Raw genomic sequence first — 23,538 nt, forward strand, 5'->3', positions numbered from 1 at the left:
GGGCGCGCGGGTAGGTGTCCTGGTTCGCTCCAGTGTTTTGCTTCAGGGATACCAGTGCTGACCGATACTATACAGACAGGGAGGAGGGTGGCGCTATGGAAACGGAGAAGAGGGGCATACCAAACAGGCTTTCCTTTCTTAGCTCCAGGGTTGGCCTCAATTCTCTCTATTGAGTCAATTTTAGGAGACAGATTGAACATTCCAGTTCAGGAGTTGAAAAGTGCCATTTATGACTAGTAGTGAGGATTTTCAATTCATGAATTTCAACTCGCCTCCTGAATTGATGGAGCTGAAATAACGGTGCCACTTTTCAACATATCTGTTCTTGAGGTGCACTTCTTTAAGCTTTACAGCAGTGTACATTTCAATGATTCTCATATTCTCTCCCCTTCACGGGGCAGTGTTGTTAATGTACACTGCCCCGCCTTGGCTGTTAATCAACTCAAGTCTTAGACTGGGTGCTCAGGCTTAAGCAACACACGAGCACTCACACAAAACAAACAATCCTGAAAATCCCAAATGGTATGCCCCAGTGGTCCCCTATCCCTGTCTGAAATGAGCTCTTCCTGTACCATAGAGATGCCTGTGCTGTGATTGTCTGGCTGTTGGTCCCCTTGGAAACGTTCAGTGTTTGTGTGCCTAACTGTGATGACAGACTGGGCTCCGTCTGAGGTGTCAATATGCCCAGACCGACCTTCAAATGTCTGACCGAGATGAGTTGATGATGATGATGATGATGATAGTGATGACGATGTTCTAGATGTCGCAGAGAGTGTTGCAATATACCTACTATTTGCCTTTTGATAATGTAGTCCTTGTTTAACTTAGAGATATGTAATGGTTGTTTTTATGTGTTGTTAACTTTATTATTATTGCTGTTCATTTTCTTTCTTTAAAACAAATAGGTAATTTTCCTCAAGTTCTTTGTACACTTGTGTAAGGGGTTTGCTCTATAACTTGGAAATGAATAACAGAACATACTACTCCACTGGCTGATCACCAGGTGTTATCTGCCCTTGTGTGTCAAGACAACGGCAAGCACCTGGTTAAACATCACTTTGTTTGGGTGAATCCAGGAACACTGAGGATTTTGCACTTCAGTCAAACTGATAAGACAGAGGTTCAAAGACTACAGTCCAACTGTCTTCCTTTAAAAGCATTTGATTGGTTAAAAATGGGCTTGCGGGAGTTTCCACCTTATTTCTTATACTACTGGGGGAAAGGAATCAGACCACATGTCATGTAATCAGATGCCAGAGTCATATCTTTGTACCCCCAGTGATGTCTTCACTATGGAGGATATTAATGTAGTCATATGTGCCTCTAGTTTTTGGGGCACCATTTTGAAGACAGAAAGAGAAGTAGCAGATGGGGGGTAAGGTTCAACAGCATCACTCTGTGGAGGAACCTTCACCTTCCCTCCCTCCAATTCCAGTCTCCCAGACCAGTTGGACTCTGAATCCCAAGACCTGAGATGATTGGATAGGTGTAAGAAATCTGACAAATCCCACCTGACCTATCAGAGGACCAGATGGAGCTACTCGCGTATTGCTTCCACCTATCCAATCCTCTCAGCTATAGGTAGAGTGCACCTGGGTGGGTAACAATCTGCCATATTATCTACCCATCTACATACTGAAATCACCTGTCCTGGATTCCCATCTCCACCACCTGCTCAGTTTCTAGATTTGTGCCTTTGAGGATGCTGTGGTGGAGACTGTGGTGTTTGTTATGCATTACAGTCCAATTTGCTCTGGATTCTGTTGCCTTTTTCACTTGAAAAACAAAATCATAACCCTTGTTATTTGCAATACCAAAAAAAGAAATATAATTGAGAATTGACTCCATTTTCTATCATAAGAGGATCATTTCCAACTCCACTGCATGCATACGAATACAGTAGGTATGGATAAGAACGTAAGGCACTAAAGTTGACCAAATGGGTGAAGCCTGGAAGGGACGGTCCCAGTTTTGTGTGACGACAACACAGTCTGCAGTACCTGTCCTGTATATATAATACAACATAGTCTACAGTACCTGTCCTGTTTATATAATACAACAGTCTGCAGTAGCTGTCCTGTTTATATAATACAACACAGTCTGCAGTACCTGTCCTGTATATAGTTTGTCCATGACTGTGGTGCATTGTAATCATTACCTTCTCCTGAGTTCATGCTTTAGTGGCTTACTCAGACGCTTCTATCCATAAGTTATAGTGGAGGCTATCAGAGTGTAAAAAGGCATTTCCAAAGAAGGAATCATCCTAACAAGACTCTTTAGACTGTGAAAAGAGTCGGAATGACTTGAACATTGTCCTGTTCCTTTTTGTTGACAGTTTTTCCATTCTGTTGCTCTGTTTGTGTTGCCCTTCAAATCAGCGTCACAATCACGTCTTTTAAAGAAAACATGGTGATGATGCAAAACACTATGGTTGCAGTATAAGCATATCTACTAAACTAGCAATTTATTAATTGTACAGAAAAACAGACTATTCTGGTGCTTATTTTGTTATTACGCTTTGTGTACTGATGAAGAGGTAATGTTATGTCTATATGAAATCAGTTCTATTATCTATAGCATGTCCCATGCCGAGATGTATTGCAGTAAATATAGATGCCTACTATTGTGGACAAAACTTGCTTATTATGTGTATCAATATTGTTTATTTTAATTTATATTGGATCCTTAAAGTGTTACTGGGTTTGTTTCTCTATTTGATAATAACAGGAGACACTGTCTATCACAGAACATGCTCTGAATCTGATACATTTCAATAAGCACCCAATTAAACAAATAAAACATTTTTATATAAAGAAAGGTCTGCTCATTTGTGCTTGTTGACTTTTACATTCCAACATAACTGGGTCCTTCTTAAATGTGCTCAGTTACATTTAAGAGGGAACCAGAGTACTAAACTGGGAATAGTTAGAGTACAGTGCCTTTGAAAAGTATTCATACCCCTTCACTTTTTTCCACATTTTGTTGTGTTATAGACTCAATTTTAAATGGATTAAATTAAAACAATTTGCCATCAATCCACATACAATACCCCAGAATGACAAAGCAAAAACAGGTTTTTAGAAATTTCTGTAAATTTATTAAAATTGAAATACAGAAATACCTCATGTACATAAGTATTCAGAACCTTTGCTATGACACTCTTAAAATTAGCTAAAATGCAAAAAATGTCATCAACAAATCAATCAGTTGAATTGAGTCCATCTTAATGCAAGGATAATAGTTAATGTAATTTTGGAATAAATATATTTTTTATAGGGTCTCTGATTTGCATAGGAATAATACTAATACTGCCTAAACACCATGTAAGTTGTTGCTAATGCATTATTATTATTATTATTTACCTCAGCTGTCGACATAATAGGACATTGCCTAGTCATAGCATAAGGATGTTTTGCAAAGATATCGTGTTGGAGATACAAGTACCTAGAGAGCCAAGCTCAAGTCAGTCATTCTTTCACATTCTTTTCATAGCCTATAAAAGTTTATAATTATTGCATAGTATGTAATAAACAGATGATCCCCGGAGGTGCAATAATGGGGATGTGGCTCCCATCCATAGTGCCTGCACATTGAGGGAAACCTCATATCACATCATAGAAAACTTCAGTTGTGAGCAATTGCACTTGGATTTGCAATTGCAATTGCAGGGAGCAAGCTTTTATCATACATCATTGTGGGGAGAGAGAACAGTACTGAGAGATGCCTGGTTGGATTTATTCAAAAACCATTGCTTTAGTCATAACAAGCTTACAAGCTTCCCTTTCTTGTCACCCCCTTGCACAACTTTCAGGTTTTGCCTCAGAATCTGAGTTTGAAATACAATCAATTATGATGTTTTCCCCACTGATCTACACAGCTTTCTAAACATTTTTTTAATTATTTATTATCACAGAGAAGAGAAAACCTGTTTCCAAAGTGTACACACTCCACTTGCTGTGGCTCTCCTAAAATTAGCTTGAATGCAAACATTTATAAAAAGAAGTTACTCAATAAGTCCATCTGAGTGCAAGGGTAATACTGTAGTTCATGTGATTTCGGAATGAATAACCCTGTCTTTGTTGGTAGGGTGCCTGATTTGAACAGGAATCAATTACAAACTATTGGTCAGGTTGTCACTACACACTGAGCAAATGTAGAGGAACAAAACTGCTTAGGAATGCTACCCTGACGCCTAGGGAGACGTTGAATGAGAGGGGAAAGCACAGTCGATGGGTGGCCAGAAGGAATATCTTCATAAAGAAAACATATTTAAAATCCATTACTGTGTTTGCAACCATGAATTCAAGTGATACAGCAAAAACATTTGCCAATCCAGCACACCCATCGCGTTTCTGCGCCATCCATCGTGTGAAGTAGGGTGGTAGCTGTGTAACCGAGTTGATATGGTAAACTCACTCCTCATGTTCAAACACCCCTATCCGTGCCATCTATTGCTAGCTTTTCGGTGGAGTAGTTGGTTTTCATCGGGTATTTAGACGGTCACGTATGTTGGCAATAGAGAGGACAGAGGTGCAGTTTGAGCATTCCTTCTGGAAAAGTTCAGCTGACAGCACATTTGAAAACGTGTATAGAGCCTAACGCTGGCGGTACACCAGGGTGCAGTGTGCACAAACGTGAACGTACCCGTCAATGTCGTCATATCACCCGCTCCACCAGTATAACGCAGTCATTTCATCGTCGGGAACAAAAACAAACGGCAGGTGGCAGGGCCTTTTCACCTAGAACTCCTCTGCTGTGGAATAGTCTGCCAATCCATGTCAGGGAGGCTAAATCAGTCTCAGTTTTCAAATCCAGGCAAAAAACCCACACCTATCTTTCTATACCACTTATATGATGTAGGCTACTTTATATCCATGGAGGCTACTGTATATTCCGACTGTATATCCCCTGGAGATTTTATCCCTGTTTTTTTTTTAAACACACAAACACTTGTGACAACATACTAACACTGCGGTGGTAGGTCTGGGTGTGGGAGCTGAACTACGCAGCGACCCAGACCCTCTACTGTCGAGACAACACACTGGTCCATTCACAGTTGTTTTTTTTGGTTGGTTGGTTTTTTTTATGTACTTTATGAATTTGAAAGAAAAAAAACCTGTATATCCCCAAATTTGATTCTATGTGTTTTCAAATGTTGTATTTGTCTTGTAGGCTACTTTTGTATAAGCTGTATGGTGTGGGTAAAATGCACTATAAATTCAAATGAACTTAAACTTAAATGTGTATCGCAGTAGAATCATAACTCGAGATCCGCGCGTAAATCGAATCAATTTCCCATTGACATGAATGCAAGATTTACGCGCGCGGATTTGGAGTTAGGATTCCACCCAAATTGCGTTGCTATTGGTATCATTATGACGTTGATATGTACACAGAATTGAGAATGTTCTGCAATAATACACAGAGTTCTTGAACTTTTAGTTCAGTGGCATAACGAACCAAGACACAACCTGAACCTGTGCAATCAGTATTACCAGAGTGAGATATAAAGAGATAACAATAGATTATAACCGGAAGATTCGGCGTTTATACACAGCCTACTGACTGAGGTAAGATAATGTAGTCCAGAGATGTAGTATAGTTGACATATAGTATAGTTTTATAACACTTGTATTTGTAAATATTTTAGACGGCATAGGCCTACAACCTTTACAGCATTTGGACAAGGGACGCGCAAAAATGTCACTGAGAGATATCTGTCACTAGGAGATGATATTCCCATTAAGTCGAATTCAGCGTTGGATATTTCTATATTAGATTAGATTAGATTCAACTTTATTGTCATTGTGCAGAGTACAAGTACAGAGACAACGAAATGCAGTTAGCGTCTAACCAGAAGTGCAAAAAATCTGAAAAGTGCAGTGTGAACAATATATACAGGTAGTGCAGTATATGAGCAGTATAAGTGTGCATATATGCAGATATATGCTCTCCTCCTCCAAATCAGGCCTAAAAACACATCTTTAGACAGGCCTTCCTTTAGGCCTTGTCCTCTTGTTGTTATTAGTGTTTTGTTTGTGTTTTTGTTTGTGTGTCTATTGCACTCAACTGCACAGGCTTTGAAATTGTAGGCTACAAATGTAAAGCACATTCCAAATAAAATATATATTTTTTTATTATTATTATTATTATTAGAGACCCAAATGCATAAATTGAATTAGGGCTATTTGGGGCGCTTAGTGGCGTAGCACACTAATCGTTTACCATGTAATCGCAAGGTTCTTGGTTCAATTCCGACCCTCAACCTATCTTGCATGTCATCCTTCCTGTCAATCTCTACTGTCTCTATCCCAATAAAGCAGAAATGCCCTAAAAACATATTTAAAAAAAAGAATTAGGGCTATTTTAATTTTGCAGAGGTCTTCTGCTTATTAGCCTATAGGCACATACCTGTACCAGGCCGATTCCAGTTAATAAAATGTGCCCATTATATGGCCACTGATATTCGACCTGTTGACCAAAATTGTAGGCTATATTTCAAAGCGTGTCAACAAACATAGCCAGCCAACCCATACTGGAAGCTTTTGCTGACATAGGCCTCTGACAGGACCAAGTCACTTCGAACCATTGCATTGAATGCTGATAAGAGTTGTTAGGCAGTGAATTACCATGATAATGAACACACACACTATAGTCATTCCAAACCCATTATGACGCCAGCCGAAGGCACATTACAGATAATAAGATTTCTTTGCTGCCAATTGGTGTACTGGTATTTGTTGACTGATTCAGAAGGGTAAACTCAAAGATTGTTATCCCATTCTAATTTGGGGAAACTTTCTGACATTGCTGTTGCATTATAGTATGGATGTGTTGAGATTCTTTCAATCATTTTTGTTTGTATTCGATCTACTGTAGGTGCATAAAAACGATGGATGTGGAAATATTTATGAGTATTGAGGATATCAGGAAGGAGCATGAGAGGATTAAGACAGAGAAGACAGAGTTTGAGAAAAAGATAGAGGAATATGAGAAACAAAAGAGAAGGGACCAAAAAGTTAGGCAGAGGGAGGAGGAGATCCTGGCCAGAAAGGCAGAAAGACTGCAGGAGGACAGGAATGAGTTCAATAGGGAGAGGGAGGAGATGGACAGTGGGATCAAGATCCTCATAATGGAGATTGAGAAAGAGAGGGAGTCCTCAAAGGAGATACTTAGAAAGGCTGAGAAGGCAGAGGCAGAGTTAAATATGATAAGGAAGGAGAGGGTGAAAATCCAAAGAGACGGGCAGAAGGTGGAGCAAGAAATGCTCAGGATGTGGAAGGAGAAGGAGACATTTCTCAAGGCAAAGAAACAGATGGAGAAAGAGATGGAGAAAGAGATGGAGGCAGTCAAGAGGAGGGAGGCCCTGGTGATGGAGGCCGAAGAAAGAGTTAAATTGAGCCTGGAAAAAGAGAAGCTAGAGCAGGAGAGGGAGACCTCAAAGGAGATGCTTAGAAAGACAGAGAAGGTCGAAGCAGAGATGCATATGATAAAGAAGGAGTGGATGAAAATCAAAAGAGACGGGCAGGATGTGGAGCAAGAAATGCTCAGGATGTGGAAGGAGAAGGAGACATTTCTCAAGGCCAAGAAACAGATGGAGAAAGAGATGGAGGCAGTCAAGAGGAGGGAGGCCCTGGTGATGGAGGCCGAAGAAAGAGTTAAACTGAGCCAGGAAAAGGAGAAGCTAGGGCAGGAGAGGGAGACCTCAAAGGAGATGCTTAGAAAGACAGAGAAGGTCGAAGCAGAGATGCATATGATAAAGAAGGAGTGGATGAAAATCAAAAGAGACGGGCAGGATGTGGAGCGAGAAATGCTCAAGATGTGGAAGGAGAAGGAGAAATTTGAAAAGGATAAGAAACAGATGGAGAAAGAGATCGAGGCGGTCAAGAGGAGGGAGGCCCTGGTGATGGAGGCTGAAGAAAGAGTTAAACTGAGCCTGGAAAAAGAGAAGCTAGAACAGGAGAGGGAGACATTGAAGAAGGTGAGGGCGAGCATGGTGAGGATGAGAGAGATGGTAGAGAATCTATACATTAAATAAATGACGGTGATTGTTGCTAGTTTTACTCTAGCATTTAGTCCATGACCTTCAACACTCAGTTGAATTTGTCCAATTCTTGTCTCACCTTGCATTCCCCTCTGATGTTACCTTTTAATTTCAGATTAACGATGGCTCCAGATATGCCCCAACCCTCATGTTCTCTTTGAGAGCGACTCCTCTCTTGGCTCAGTTGGTACACAATCAGGCAAACCAGGGGACGAGCCTGGCTGTCAAAAGCCTGGTTGGTGTGGCCCTGGCTGAGAGCGTGTGGGGGTGCAGAGATAAGACAGGGGACTGCACATGTCGACACCGTTAGCCTGCAAACCTCAACACAATTGGTCGCTATTTAGGGATACATAGCAAATCAATTTAGGTAGTTGTCTAAAGTTCAATAAATTAAGGTGAACATTCAATTAAATTGTTCTCAGCTCTACCACTGTGACTGCTTGTGGCATTTATTATTATAGAAAGTCTTACTTGTGATGACCGTGATGTATAGTTCACTTACTTTAGATGAATGTAGCTATTTATTTTAAGTCGCTCTGGATAAGAGCGTCTGCTATATTACTCATACGTAGGCCTAAAGTACATCCGTAAAATAATATATCCATTTCCTGTTAACCATCTCTAAACCCTAGATGGCAGTATTTACTCTTACACCAGAAACGTGACCAGTTGCACGTGTGGATGCAGAATAAATAGCCCTCCCAGTCTGTTTCTGCAAGGGTTAGGGTTAGGGTTAGGATTAGGGTTAGTTTATGGATTAATCTAATTTAATTTATGGATTCTCTACATTGTTTTATGTTGAGAGTCTTGTCAAGTCTGAATATCTTAGAGTTGAGGTTTGTCCTTTGACTCCAAATATAAACGAGGACAATCACTTTGTTTTTCATACAGGTACGACCATTGTATGTATTTCTGGGGTATTGTGTGTATTGTGTGTAGATTGATGAGGAAAAAAATAATTTAATCCATTTTAGAATAAGGCACATAACAAAATGTGGAAAAAGTGAAGGGGTCTGAATACTTTCCAAATGCACTGTATTTACATCTTGATTCACGGATTCACTCAGAGTCATGAAATGTTCCAAACATGCAAAGGGTTATGAGAGGGGTATGGTTCTTTTTGGCCACATGCTGACGCTATTTTATGGGTAACCCTCTGTATGTAAGTTATTTTGGCCCCCAAAGTTCACCTATCCTCCATTTTCCTCTCTGTCACCATGCATTGAGAAACGAGTGACCCAAAAGATAGTGAGCACAATGTTTTTTATCAGCTGTGTTCTGTATCACTGACCTGTCTCACTCAGGGGTTACAGTTTGTAATTCAGCATTACAGCATTCAGCAACGGGTACAAACAAATCATTCGTTTGCTTTACTATCCTCTAGAGAGAACAAACAATTTAAACCTGTCCTTGGTAAGGATGTAGATATTACCTAACACATTATGGTCTGTGTGAACATGGGTAAAAATGTTTCCCTTAAAAAGATTCAAAAGAGGTTTCTGGTGTTTAACACAAGTCATACCAATCGGATGTCCACAGGCGTGATGTGACACAAGAATAAAATAATTCAACTCCATTGGAAATAATTCAACTCCATTGTGAAACCCATGCCCTCCTTCTTCCCTGACATTTCCTAAATGTTTTATTGATGATTTTATTTAATGATTTTAATATATGTTTATAGCATTATTACAATTTAATTCAAGTTATAAGTTGTAACATTTCAAGTTATTAGATTAGATTAGATTCAACTTTATTGTCATTGTGCAGAGTACAAGTACAGAGACAAGGAAATGCAGTTAGCGTCTAACCAGAAGTGCAAAAAAGCAGAAAAGTGCAGTGTGAACAATATATGCAGGTAGTGCAGTATAAGTAGTGCAGTATAAGTATAAGTAGTGCAGTGTAGCAGTATATGTATTAGCAGTAACATTATAAGCAGAATAAATAGAATGCAGTATGAACAGTATAAGCAGCATATGAGCTGTATAGGCAGTGCAGTATAAGCAGTATATATGTATTAACAGTAACATTATTTGCATTATCAATGCCGATTACATGTAAATAGAAGCAAGCGCACACCCAGCCTCCGAAAAAGAGACACCCGTATGTCAAAACACAGTTTTTCTCTATCTATTTAGACCTTGTTTTCAAGGAGCATTGTTTGAAATCTCCTCCCGTGTGTGTATTTAGGCTACAGTATGTGTGTCTGCTTAAAGGACAGTGATGTTGATAATACCTAAAGTGGGCAGTCAATGCGTAATAATGTGGATAATGGATGAGACAAACAAATTCTCCCATGGGTGTGTGTGTGTGTCTGTCTGTGTGTGTGTGTGTGTGTGTGTGTGTGTGTGTGTGTGTGTGTGTGTGTGTGTGTGTGTGTGTGTGCATGAATGTATTTTGCATGGTGGAGCGTAGAGCCGACAGATTTGTCTGTGGACTTTTATACTTTTTATATATTGATCTAATTCAATAATTACACTGTTACACTCCTGTCAACAAATAGGTCTCAGACGTCAATCTGGATACTTTGGTTAATAATGAGGGCCCAGAGCTCCAGTGTTAAAATTGGTCACAGTGACTTAATTTGAGAAAATATAGGAGGATTTTTCATATCGGATACATAACTGATCTGAGCTTTTTTCTTCAAGCTTTTTGTATGTTTTGTATGTATGCCGCAATCTGTCTTGCCTGCCCTAACGCTCGAGGTAAACAACACAGAAAACATGGTTTTTGAGGGCAGTCACATTGCTTAACAGTCTCTTTATTACTTATACTAAAGTGAAACATCATGTTTTCCATGTTGTGTACCACAAGTGGTGGGTCAGCTAATTCCCTAGATTCACCAATGACGGATTGCAGCTTTAACTCCTTGTGTGACGTTGACTAAGGAATTATCATCCTAAACTGTAATATTAAACCATAGGCCTAATCAATCTTTTACTCACTACAAGTAATATCCATAAGATCTTCTGACACAATGCAATCTATTTTCAAGTTTACTTTATTTGCCATTTGTAAAATGAGTAAATAAATAAAAAGGTTCATTAAAAACGTATGACTTTCCAGCCAGTCTCAACCAGTCTAAACGGTTCATGTTATGGGACTAATGCACCCCACCAGACTCTTCTCTGGGTATCTTCTCTGGTGATGCTCTGCCAGGCCTGTACTGCAGCCATCTTCAATTGTTGTTTGTTTTGAGGTATTTTTGCCAACAATTGTATGGAAATTAATTATTTTCAGTAAATGAAATGCATGTTCAATTGGATTTAAATCTGAAGATTAACATGGCTCTGAAAAACTCAGTAGTTGCTATGGCAATATGTTTTGGCTCATTGTCATACTGTATGATGAAGCACCGTGAATTTGGAGGCATTTACTTACACTCGAGCAGACAAGGTGTTTCTGTACACTTCAGAATACATTCTGCTGCTGCCGTCAGCAGTTCCAATCATTAATTAAAACAAGTTAGTAAGTTCTAGTGGCAGCTATACATGCCCAAACCTAACACCCCCCTGCACCCCTTACTTACTTTTTGGAGGCGGGATGAGCAACAAAGGGATCTTGAGACAGACCGTTGTGTAGCGGATTAAATGACTTGACAAAAGATGTTTCAGCTTGGTCAAAGTTATTATGGCAATAGTTAGTCCCCTCAAGCCCCCTCAAGCCCCCTCATCTCTCCGGGCCTGACTCAAGCAGATATTATTTATGTATATAATTATCTATATATTAGTTATGTATCGCAGCATATCTTGTACCAGTACTTAAAGAGTACAGAGCAGTCATAAACGCAGACTGATCTTACAAAACCACCGCGAAAGAATGACTGGAGCGATAAGCCATATCAGTTATAAACCACTCAAACCATGCTGTTATATAATGTTATATAATGTTTGTACCAAGAGAGGCTGGAAGTTTGTAAATCCTGTTCATTCATTGAGAGAAGGCAATTAAAAAACAATAATGATTATATTATTATTGCTTTTACACGGTTACGTAATAAATCCCAAAATTGTGACAAGAAAACAATTCTTTAAGTATTGTGGTGGTTTCTGCCCTGCACTGAGAAATATACATAGTTCCCAAAACTACAAATGTTGTCAAGGGAATGTGATACACAAATCTAAAGCGGTGTAGGAATATCACAGTAACAGGTTTAATCTGACATTAATGTATTACATCACAGCTTCGAACGGCTCTCTGCCAATAACAATGCTTGTTTTTATGAACTCGCTGTACAATAGAGGACGACTGGCCAGATGTCAAAGTATCATTTTCCTGTTCTACTGAGGAACAGTGCTCAATAGCTAAATTACCTGTGCCAATTTTCAATTGCATATAATGTACCTGACATCAATATCTGAAAGAGTTGCAATGTAGGCATTCCCCAGTCCCTGAAGGCTGGGAGAGAACCATAGAATGACTATGGAATAGGGTTGTGGTTATGTTCTAAAAGCAAACCAACATCACTGTAGAATATGTTCACAAGCTGCAGGTGCAAACGGAGTAGAGAAAACATATGAAACTGTAAGGAAAAACTCCATGCAACACTGTTTACTTGCAAAAAATCACTGTTTAATAATCACTGACATTTTGGTCAAGAGGCCTTCAAAGTACCACAACTTACAATACAGTACAGCAAATATACCTTCAAAAGATACGCATCATAAAAACATTCCTTAAATACATCATAATCATCATAAAGAAACCATACTATATCATGAAACTGTAACACCACATGAACCCTTAGTTTAACACTAGAAGCCCCGGGCACTCATTGTTAACGAACGTACCCAGAGTGACGTCAGGGGACTTCCATTTGTTGACATTACTGTAACAGTGTAATCATTGAATTCGATCAATATCATACAAAGTAGAATGAACTGGTTTTGTTTAGTCAGGACTAAAGAATCATTAGAATTTTGTATTTTAAAGAGCTGACAGAGAATATAACATATTGACAGACATAATTGGTGCAACTGCACATACCCTACTGTAAAGAAACAAATGTGAAGTGCCAGTGCTTGATAATAAGTAAAACAGAACCCAAATCTGAAGCAATAATGACATGTAATGAAATTACACATTTTTTATGTGTAATTATAATTATACATTTATGCAAGAATGTCTATACAATGTAATTTGCTAAAGTAAAAGATGTTTAAAGTGGACAAAAAAATCGCTTCTTCTTTCAGTGGTCGTCGGAGAACGCAGGATTTTTTTTCGTGTCTTAAATTGGACATATACTTTGGGATTCTTCTGCGTGTTATGTATTATCATTTGTCACCCTGTGAACACCATCATCCGCTTGGGCTGGCCGACTGTGGTGTCTCGACGGAGCTTGTCTGGATCCTGGTGAGTAGCCAACTGCCTCCCCAGGTTACATCATATGCAGCACGGTCCGCATGCTCTTACAACTCAAGTCAAAACATACAGGCTAGTTTACCAAACTACTAGGCAGCCTTAGCCCTCTAGACTAGGCAAGCGTAGTCTTAATAGGTGGCTGGCTACTGGAGTTTGTTGTAATGGCAGGAGTACTCGGAAGCAAAAGATTCAAATGCACGACTCAGAGACAACTTAAATCCAATAGAGTAGTCTTTACTTTCAAAAAGGTTTGGTACACAGGTAAGCAGATCAAAAAGGCAGGCAGATAGTCCGAAAAGGGGTAGGCAAAAAGGCAAAGTCAAAAATACCCTCAGAGATCAAAAACCAGGAATAATAAAAAAAAATGCTGGGATGTATGACACAAAGGTACAAAGATGAAGTGGCACAGAGACAGGGGAACACACAGACTAAATACACTGAGAAGGATGATGAGGCATATCAGGATGGGCTTGGTGGAACTCCCGGATAAGGTCAGGGTCCATGATGTTCCTGGTGGGATCCCAAGACCTCTCCTCAGGCCCGTACCCTTCCCAGTCCACCAGGTACTGACAGCTCCGACCTCGACGACGAACTGCCAGGAGCCGCTTAACCGTATATACCGGTCCTCCATCAATGACCTGGGGGGGTGGGGGGGCATGGATGCAGGAACCAGCGGACTCTCTTTCGCCGGCTTGACCCTGGCCATGTGAAAGGTAGGATGCACCCTCAGGGAACTGGGAAATCTGAGCTGCACAGCAACAGGGTTAATAATTTTAGAGATGGGGAAGCGACCCAGAAACCAGGGAGCCAGTTTGCGGGACTCCATTCGTTGGCGGAGGTCCCGAGTGGACAGCCATATTCCGTCTCTAGGTCCGGGAACAGTGGCGGCTGGTACCTGTAGGTGCACTGGAAGGGGGAGAGACCAGAAGCAAACCCCTGCAGGGTGTTGTGGGCATACTCGACTTGAGAACGGTTTGAAGACACACATTTTTGTAGACGCAATAAGCCTCCATTCCTCTGCATGCAATGTGTGCAGTTGATTAGTAGATAACAGAAACATATTTTCATTGCATACCCTCTAATTAAAACGATCAGCAAGAGCACAATACGGTCACTCAGTCTCATACCTAAAGAGATTTAATTGTTGCCCATACGAATGCTTGGTTCCGCAGAGTTCACCCAGAGGTGGTGTTTATTCCAAGTGGCTGGGTTCTGGGACACGAGACACAGAAGGCAGGTCTCCAGTCCCTGGTTGAGCCGCTTGCTCTGGCCGTTGGACTGGCGGTGGTTCCCAGAGGAGAGGCTGACGGTGGCACCGAGAAGCGAGCAGAACACCTTCCAGAACTGAGAGATGAATTGTGGCCTCCGATCTGACACCACATCCCTAGGGAATCCATGGATACGGAACTCATGAACCAACATTGCCTCCGCCGTCTCCTTGGCGGACAGCAACTTAGGCAGAGGGATGAACTGCACCATTTTAGAAAACTTGTCCACCACTGTCAGAACGGTGGTGTTAACTTCCGAGGGGGGTAACACTGTGACGAAGGAGGAGGCAGAGAGGTAGCTTGGGTCTTATTGAATACCTCCTTAAGGTTGAGGTAACAGGAGGGAACACTGGAAAGATTCGGAGTCCAATGAAACCAGAAGGCGTGAGGAGACAGGAAACCTAGGAGGTGCTGGAGGCTCCGGAGAAACAGGAGATGCAGAGTCCAGAGGTCGAGGAGACACCGGAGAAGGAACTGACGCAAACTTAAATCCAATAGAATAGTCTTTACTTTCAGAATGGTTCGGTACTGGTAGGCAGTCAATGGGTAGGCAGATAATCCAGGAAGGGGGTAGGCAAAGCAGGGTTTGGTACACAGGTAGGCAGTTCAAAAAGGCAGGCAGATAATCCGAAAAGGGGTAGGCAAAAAGGCAAAGTCAAAAACACACTTGGAGATCAAAAACCAGGAATACTTCACTAGGAAATGCTGGGACGTATGACACGAAGGTACAACGACAAACTGGCACAGATACAGGGGAATACACAGACTAAATACACAGAGAAGGATTATGAGGTACAGGCAAAGCCAATCAGGGTGGGGTAGACAATCACGCAGGTGGGAAATACACAAGGGCAGGTGGTGAAGTGCCTGAAACAAGAGGCAAGGTGAGTAACACAAAAATAAACAGGAAACAATAAATGAATAACATGAAACAGACAAACATAAACTAAGAAACAGGATGAGACGTTACATTGTAACAGTAAGCCATTCTTAACTGTAAGGTCAGTTTTTATTCACCAGGATGATGGTAAAGCAACAGTGAGGAGAATAGCGGTTCAGGACGTTGGACATGTTAGCTATCAAAAAAAGGTGTGGTATTCATGAAAATGCTTCCCGATTTTATTCTGTGTGATTTTGAAATTGTAACAACACGATATTGTTAAAAACAGACATTTAGGAAAAGTCAGGGAAGGAGGGGGAGACACCGGAGTTATTTTATAATAAAGTGTCACATCGCGCCCCTAGACCTCTGTTGGGACAACTAGTGTTAAACAATTGGGATAAAACTGCAGGTGAAGCACATTTTGTGAACTATTCCTGGACCAAAGTGCCATCTTTTTTGCCAAACTCAGTTTGGATCCTTTCTACCTGAACCAGAAGCTTGGTTTGGGAACAGAGGTTAAGAACCTTAAGAATATTTCAGATTAAACAAAACCAATATATCCACAGTGATTTCATAAAACACACATAACCTCTAGAAAACACAAGACCTTTAGAAAAAAAATATCATATGAGCTCCAAGATCTAGTTGACATCCACTTGGAACAACAGTGAACGTTCTGTCTTTATGGAACACACCAAGTGTGTGGACATTCATTGAGGGCTCCTCCACACGGCTTTCGTCACTGCTGACGTCCCACTGGGGTGAGTGGCCAGCAATACCCCACCACTACTTATCACCACTGGTGATAAGCCCACATCTTTGATGCATTGCCTGTGCTTTTGGCATTGAGCAATGCTGCTCTGCGCAGGCTGACGTATGCTCACTATCTCCCTGGGCAAATATTGGTTGGGATCCAGCTGGCTCTTGCATAATTTGATTGGTCATACAGTAGGAAAAGTGCCGACTGATTTTCAATCAATCAATGAAATGTAGGGCAGTTTTTGCCAGATCTGTAGAACCAGATCTAAACATCAGATCTCAAGGGTTATTCAACATAATGTATCATAGATTATACTGGGAGATAAAACATAGATGTATACCTGTAATAAAGAACTAATTTGAACACCAGAACACCTGTAATTTTGATTGCAATTACAAAAAGTTAAAGATTACAAGAACATATGTTCAGATTTTTTTAAACAAATGATTATCTATTTTCGGGAAAAGTTCTGATAGCCACAATTTTATATGTACAACATTTAACTAATGACCTGCATCCCTACACTGGGAGCTTTGCAGTTTGATGTATTTGGCCATTTTTTGAGTCTTTGTTCACCAATGCTGATTGTCTGATGAGGGTATCGCTGGTGCCGGTAAGTTTCTCAAAACCAAACAGATTCACAAAAAAGTGTATATACCCATTTACATCAGAAATAGAGATTTGGTTAAAAAATCTGAATGTATCCTTTAAGCAAAGTTAATCTAATACAACATGAAAAGAAGTTCACAAATACAATTCAATTCCCCTCTGATCTGCTTAACATTTGTTGGATAGACTCACAATATATACTGTAATGTGGATTCTGAAATACAGCGTGCCCTTCCCCCCCACTGGTGGGTCTGCCTGTCACTGGCCTCTGGCCCCCTTGACCTCTGATAGATTGCTGGGCTGCACGACAACCATCACACAGTACCCACTGACCAATCAGCAGGCAGCAACCTGGACTCCTCAGAGCCCCTCCTACCTGTTTTGGTCAGTGTCCTCTCTGCCTAAGAGTGAGCAACAATGCTCATAAACCTCTTGGCTACACCACCAGTGTTTAAGAATGTCTGCTAAATTACTAAAATGTCAAATGTAAAAATGCAATGAACGTGTGAATTGTCCATCTGTATCCTGCTGCGTCATTATCCCTCTGGCCGACGACCCAGGGCATTGTTCCTTACATCTAACCCTAACCCTAACCCTAACCCTAACCGGCACCTTTTCTCAGTGCTCTTTTTCAATGATTGATCTGAACAATTGTAGAAACATGTGATGGAGTCAAAAATCACACCACATTCTCTTTCAGGTTCAGACTCTTTCAGGTTCAGAAACGTTCGTGTCCTCAGAGAGGCAATATGTTGGACAGCAGCAGTTCATAAAACATAACAGACAAGAAAAAAGACAACGACAACATACACCAGTGTACGCAAATAGGCCTATCCATAGTAGGCTAAAGTCTGTGCAAATTGCAGGTAGGCTGCTAAAGTGCTGTAAGGGGGTGTGCCAAGCTAATAAAGTGCATGTGCATCATCAGTCCAAATTTCTTATTCAGGTGCATGATTGCTTTGGGGATGAAAGAGGTTTTAGCTTTGCTAGTTTTCACCCTGTGGTATCTAAACCTACAACTGGAGGGAAGGGGTTTGAATTATAACCTGTATATCCCGGCCAAAGTATTTTGTATGAGTGAACCTGCTTGGCAAGAACAAATTGTTCTCTGGCTTTGTGTCATGGGAGTGTTCCCGTTGTGATACATTTTATAATATATGTCAAAAAGGTGATACCGTAAGAGATTATTGATGTGCTAAAATTGAGAAAGGAGACTCCAACCAAAAACACAGCACAATTACGTCACATAGTGCAGGTTGGTGGAGGCAGAAATCGTAGAACGGGCTCATTGTAATGCATGGAATGGAATCAGGAATGGGGCTCATTGTAATGAATGGAATAAGGACTGGTATCTGTTTGCCAAAACAAGTGCTTACCCATGATTGTCTATGATTGCAGTCTGAAAAAAATATGTAAATGTTTATAATTTGGTGTAAAGTTCCAAATCTCAGCCAAAAGTCTCAAGCCGTGACATTGGTTTGAGGGAATTGCCTGTGGGAGTGGGAGTGGGAGTGACGTACTGTAGGTTTCCCTGGCTGGAACAAATCCCACCTTTCCATTCTGGAACGCATTTTTGCCAAATGAGGAAGTGAAACTACCACTGGAGTTTAACCTGTCATTGCTGTGGACCTCAGCAATGACAGATAAAATAGTCAGATTATACAAACGATTACCTGATATATGGTTATAATTTCATTTTCTGCAGTGCAAGTTTGACTGAATTCTAACTGAGATGTTTGGGAGTGTTACAAGGGACTGTTTCACGCCTCTTCTTACATCACTTGCATATTAGCGGCTAAATGTAGGTAACTATGTCACGCTATGGCAAACTTCTTAAGTAACAATTCATCCCATCTACTATAGAAGGTAAGGGGTAAAACATTTAGAAAATGTGAGCCTTACTGTACTGTACAGTATATGCCTCTCTCTCTCTAAACCCTCCTGCCATATAAAATCCCATGAATACAAAAACATACGTTTAAATAATGTTTATTGTGCTAATGATATTTTAGATAACAGCAAAACAGCGGAATGCAATGCAATACAAAAATAAATTATAAAATCATAATAAAACTCAAACAGTAAAGAAAAGTCCCATACATTTGAGATACATGGGAAAATAGATAATAGATAATAGATAATAGATAATAGATAATAGATAACGTACATGGGATAATAGATAATAGATAACGTACATGGGATAATAGATAATAGATCATAGATAATAGATAACGTACATGGGATAATAGATAATAGATAGATAAGGTTGGACATTACGGTATAACAATGTTCAGTGTTCCAATTATACTGGACCAACATGGCATTCAAAGCTTAAAAACATGGCTTTGGATATTGTGCTACCGTAAGAGATTATTGTTAATTAACACAGACATCAATTTGGACTGCATAAAACTAGAGAGGAGCAACTAATCTGTTGGAACAGCTAAGATTATTCCCACACATTCTTGATCTATGTTCAGTCTGCAAAGATGCTAAGATTTGAAGTTGGAGGATTTCTAGCTTACAAGGAGATCAGACAACAGTTTGAAGAAACATATCTATCCTGTATCATGCACAAAGGCTTCTCCACACCTTGTTTTTAAAAGTTTCTTTACTTTTAAAATAAGCTAGCTGAAATATTCTAGAATTATCACTACACTATTGACTTTCAAGTGACTTTCTCTCTCCCTTGTTTCTCCATATCGCTCTCTTTCTCTCTCTGTCTTCACAGCTGCCTCACCCTATGCTCTAGGAGCTCCAGCTGCCTAGAGACCTCGTTGGGCAGGTCATCATTAACCTGGGTGTCAAAATAGGCCCTGATCTTCTCCACTTCCTCCTGCCAGAACTCTCTGGACAAGCCAAAGAGCTCCTCTAGGTTGATGCTGTCTCCCAGCCCCTCCAGGTTGAGGGACCCCTGGGAGGGCACGTAGCCCACTGCAGAGGGCATGGCTCCGGCCTCGCCGCTCATCCGCCGGAAGATCCACTCCATGACCCGGATGTTCTCCCCAAAGCCAGGCCAAAGGAACCCACCAGACGCGCTCTTGCGGAACCAGTTGACATGGAAGATCTTGGGCAGCTTGGCATTGACCCGCTCCGCCATGCTCAGCCAGTGAGACAGGTAGTGGCCAAAGTTGTAGCCGAAGAAGGGTCGCATGGCGAAAGGGTCATTCATGATCACCTTGCCTGGTGGGACGGAGAGAAGACAAAGTTTTGAAAATCATTCTCGAAATGGCAGTTATTATAATTGTTATATTGCAATTTTGTGAAATTGTTACCAGATTGAATGTGTGCTTTTTGTCCAACTTCCACTTTCTAATTGTGTTAACCAATTACATTGTCTTGAAGATGATTTGGTGTCAGTTAAAAGTTTAACTCACCTTGGTGTTCAGCAGCAGCTGTGGCCTCTGATCTCATGGCTGCTCCAATAAACACACCATGTTGCCAGTTGAAGGCCTCATAGACTAGAGGGACACCTAGAGAGAGAGAGAGAGATCTGTCAAAATCAGCATTTCTAATCATTGCTGAGAGAAAAACCTCTCTATTCTATTTTATTCTGAGTTGGATCTATCCCTTTTGCACCAAAGGTTGAATTGAATTATATTATATGCTATTTAATTCTATTCTATTCCATAATGCTATCACTCCTTACCTTCAGGTCTGCGCCCCCCAAAGATAATGGCCTCGATGGGAACGCCCTCAGCGGACTCCCATTGTGGGTCGATGATGGGGCACTGACTGGCTGGAGTGCAGAAGCGGGAGTTGGGGTGGGCACATGGTTCACCTACGGGAAAACAAACAAAGGACAAAGATGAAATCAGTATACACAGCTACGTAGGCCAATGCTACATTCAAGTTGTGTGGCATTCCATTTAAATTCAGTCAGTCAATCCAGAATGTGAATTGAAACCAAGAATTTAAACATCCGAGTTGAAACTAAATGGTGTTTTGAACTGCATTTGGAAATTCGATTAATCTCCTGTATTGACTGAACAGAAATGTCCATAGTGTAGATCAGGCTGGTGGGGACAAGCCTTTTGGGGACCACCAAGCTAGTGGATACCTACCATCCTGGGGAGTCCATGGCTTGCCCTTCCAGGAGGTGATGGTGACTCCTTCAGGGAGTTTCTGGTCCATGCCCTCCCAGTAGACACCGCCATCGCTGGTCTCTGCCACGTTGGTGAACACTGTGTTCTTGCAGATGGTCTCCATGGCATTGGGGTTGGTCTTGACAGACGTGCCGGGTGCCACACCAAAGAAGCCATTCTCTGGGTTGATGGCTCTAAGATTACCTGCAGACAGATGATGTTGGGCATTACTATCGCAGTTGAGCTTTTTTAGTTGTTTAATGGTCAGAAGATGCATTAACCTAAAGCAATTGACACTTAATATAAAGTATATAGTATTTATTATGTTCACTATGTGTTTGCCCACAACTGTAATGTTAGGAGCTCCATGCTCCCGCCAAAAGAGTCAGTGGAACCATATGAATGTAACAGAGAATCTAAATGCTCCTGTCCCTAAGATTTAAGATTGGGAGACAGTTCTTTTTTTTAGTTTTGAAATATACTGTATCTTACAGACAAAACTCTTCAATTAATCAGTGAGGAAAAACTTAGCAAGCTCTTACCTTCATCATCAAACTTCATCCAGGCGATGTCATCGCCAACACACTCGATCTTCCAACCAGGGAGTGTGGGACTGAGCATGGCCAGGTTGGTTTTACCACAGGCACTAGGGAAGGCAGCTGCTATGTACTTCTTCTGACCGGCAGGGTTTGTAATGCCAAGGATCTGGAGAACAACAAAGAGTAAAGTTACCACCTGGTCCTTTCGCACTAAACAAGCTACTGCAACAATTCCGCCGGTTGATCAATCTGGATTAGAGTAGAATATACTCCACCTATACTTTTGTGTTTAACTTGTAAAACTAACGACAATGTATTTGCTATCTATCCTTATTAGGACCAAGCCTTAACCATAGGCTGTAATTCCATAGGTATGTTATTTATCTTTATAATGACCAAGCCTTAACTATAATTCCATAGTTGTTATCTATCTTTACCAGCATGTGTTCAGCCAACCAGCCCTCCTCCTTGGCGATGCGGGAGGCAATGCGGAGAGCGAAGCACTTCTTCCCCAGTAGGGAGTTCCCCCCATAGCCGCTCCCGAAGGACACAATCTGTCTCTGGTCGGGGATGTGGGCGACCAGGGTCTGCTCTGGGTTGCACGGCCAGTTATTGACCAGGGGCTCTGAGAGAGAGAGAGAGAGAGGTTTGACTTAGATCTTAGATTACAGTGGATAGCCATATATGCTGTTGTTTAATTAATGTTCTTTTACACTCAAAAAAGTATTTCATAACATGCCAAACATTTAGCAGAATGACAGAATTAATCTGTCTATCATAAACCACTATAACAGGCAACAAATTAGTTCTCACTTTTGATTGGCAGGGGGCATCCCACAGAGTGAAGACAGCGTACAAAGTCTCCCCCACCCAGCGCGCTGAGCACAGTCCTGCCCATGCGGGTCATTACCCTCATACTGGCCACCACGTAGGGAGAGTCAGTCAGTTCTACTCCAATCTTAGACAGGGGGGAGCCCACTGGCCCCATGCTGTAGGGAATCACATACATGGTACGGCCTTGAAGAGAGGGAGGTAAAGATTATTTTTATTAGGTGCCCTGTTGTGTGAGAGATGAAGCTCAATGCGCTCAATTCCATTTTCCTTAATACATCATTACTAGACAGGCAGGTGAATAAAATCTAAATAGCTACCTTTCATGCAGCCAGGGAAACGCTCGTTCATGGCCTTGTCGAACTCCTCCTGAGACATCCAGCGCCCAAGCTGGCTGACGCCGCCTCCTCGCGGGGATGGCACGGTGTCCTTCTGGTTCTGAGTCACAATGACGGTCTTACTCTCTACACGAGCCACGTCTCTGGGGTCTGTCCGAGCCAGCCAGCTGAGGGAGAGAAACCACACCATTGTATCATTGTAACCCTTCAAAATCAGTCCATAGTACCAGTAGTCCAAGTGAGGCCACTTGTGTCAACTGTCACCATATTGTTTACTCCAATGTCCCCAAAATGTGGAGGAGAATATATATACCTTGACCTAGATATATTACAGCATTGTGTATGTATCGTGGCTCTAGTGCCGGTGTAGAAATCTAGCAATGCAATTTTACTGAAATATTACAGGAATATGTGGTCTTTAAGTATAATCCTACTCATTTTGCACATCATGTTTTAGGCCTCTAATTAGTTTGCTTCTTCCCCCATTCCCTGCCCAGCACACTAGACTACTATTTAGTATCAAAGAAATATCAGGGGGCCCAAAACCTTAACACATCACCTCCCTGTCATTGAAACTATATGTGAAGGTAACCTACCAGTTCTCGTATTTGGTCAGCTTCTTGATCATGCCCTGCTCTTCCAGCAGGGCCAAGATGGCATTGTTCTCCTCATCTGAGCCATCACAGATGTGCAGAGCTTCTGGCTGGCACAGCGCCACATTGCTCTCTATGAACTCCTTGATGGCAGGACTGAGTGCTCCCAGGTCCCCCTGCAGCACACGGAGGCCCATGTGGTTTTGGGACTGCAGCTGAGGAGGCAT

At 41.3% G+C, this 23,538-nt stretch overlaps 1 protein-coding gene across 1 annotated transcript; it reads right to left on the reverse strand.

Moving 5' to 3' along the window:
- Positions 1–19,650: 19,650 nt before the first annotated feature.
- Positions 19,651–23,538, reverse strand: pck1 (phosphoenolpyruvate carboxykinase 1 (soluble); the record flags this gene model as incomplete). Its single annotated transcript, XM_083667593.1, has 9 exons — positions 19,651–20,108; positions 20,303–20,398; positions 20,575–20,706; positions 20,990–21,214; positions 21,553–21,715; positions 21,987–22,174; positions 22,363–22,566; positions 22,701–22,885; positions 23,315–23,538. 9 exons carry the CDS (start codon positions 23,536–23,538, stop codon positions 19,651–19,653), a joined length of 1,875 nt encoding a protein of 624 aa, XP_083523719.1.

This window comes from Argentina silus (genome assembly GCF_951799395.1).
Source record: "Argentina silus genome assembly, chromosome: 4".
NCBI classification, from domain to species: Eukaryota; Metazoa; Chordata; class Actinopteri; order Argentiniformes; family Argentinidae; genus Argentina; species Argentina silus.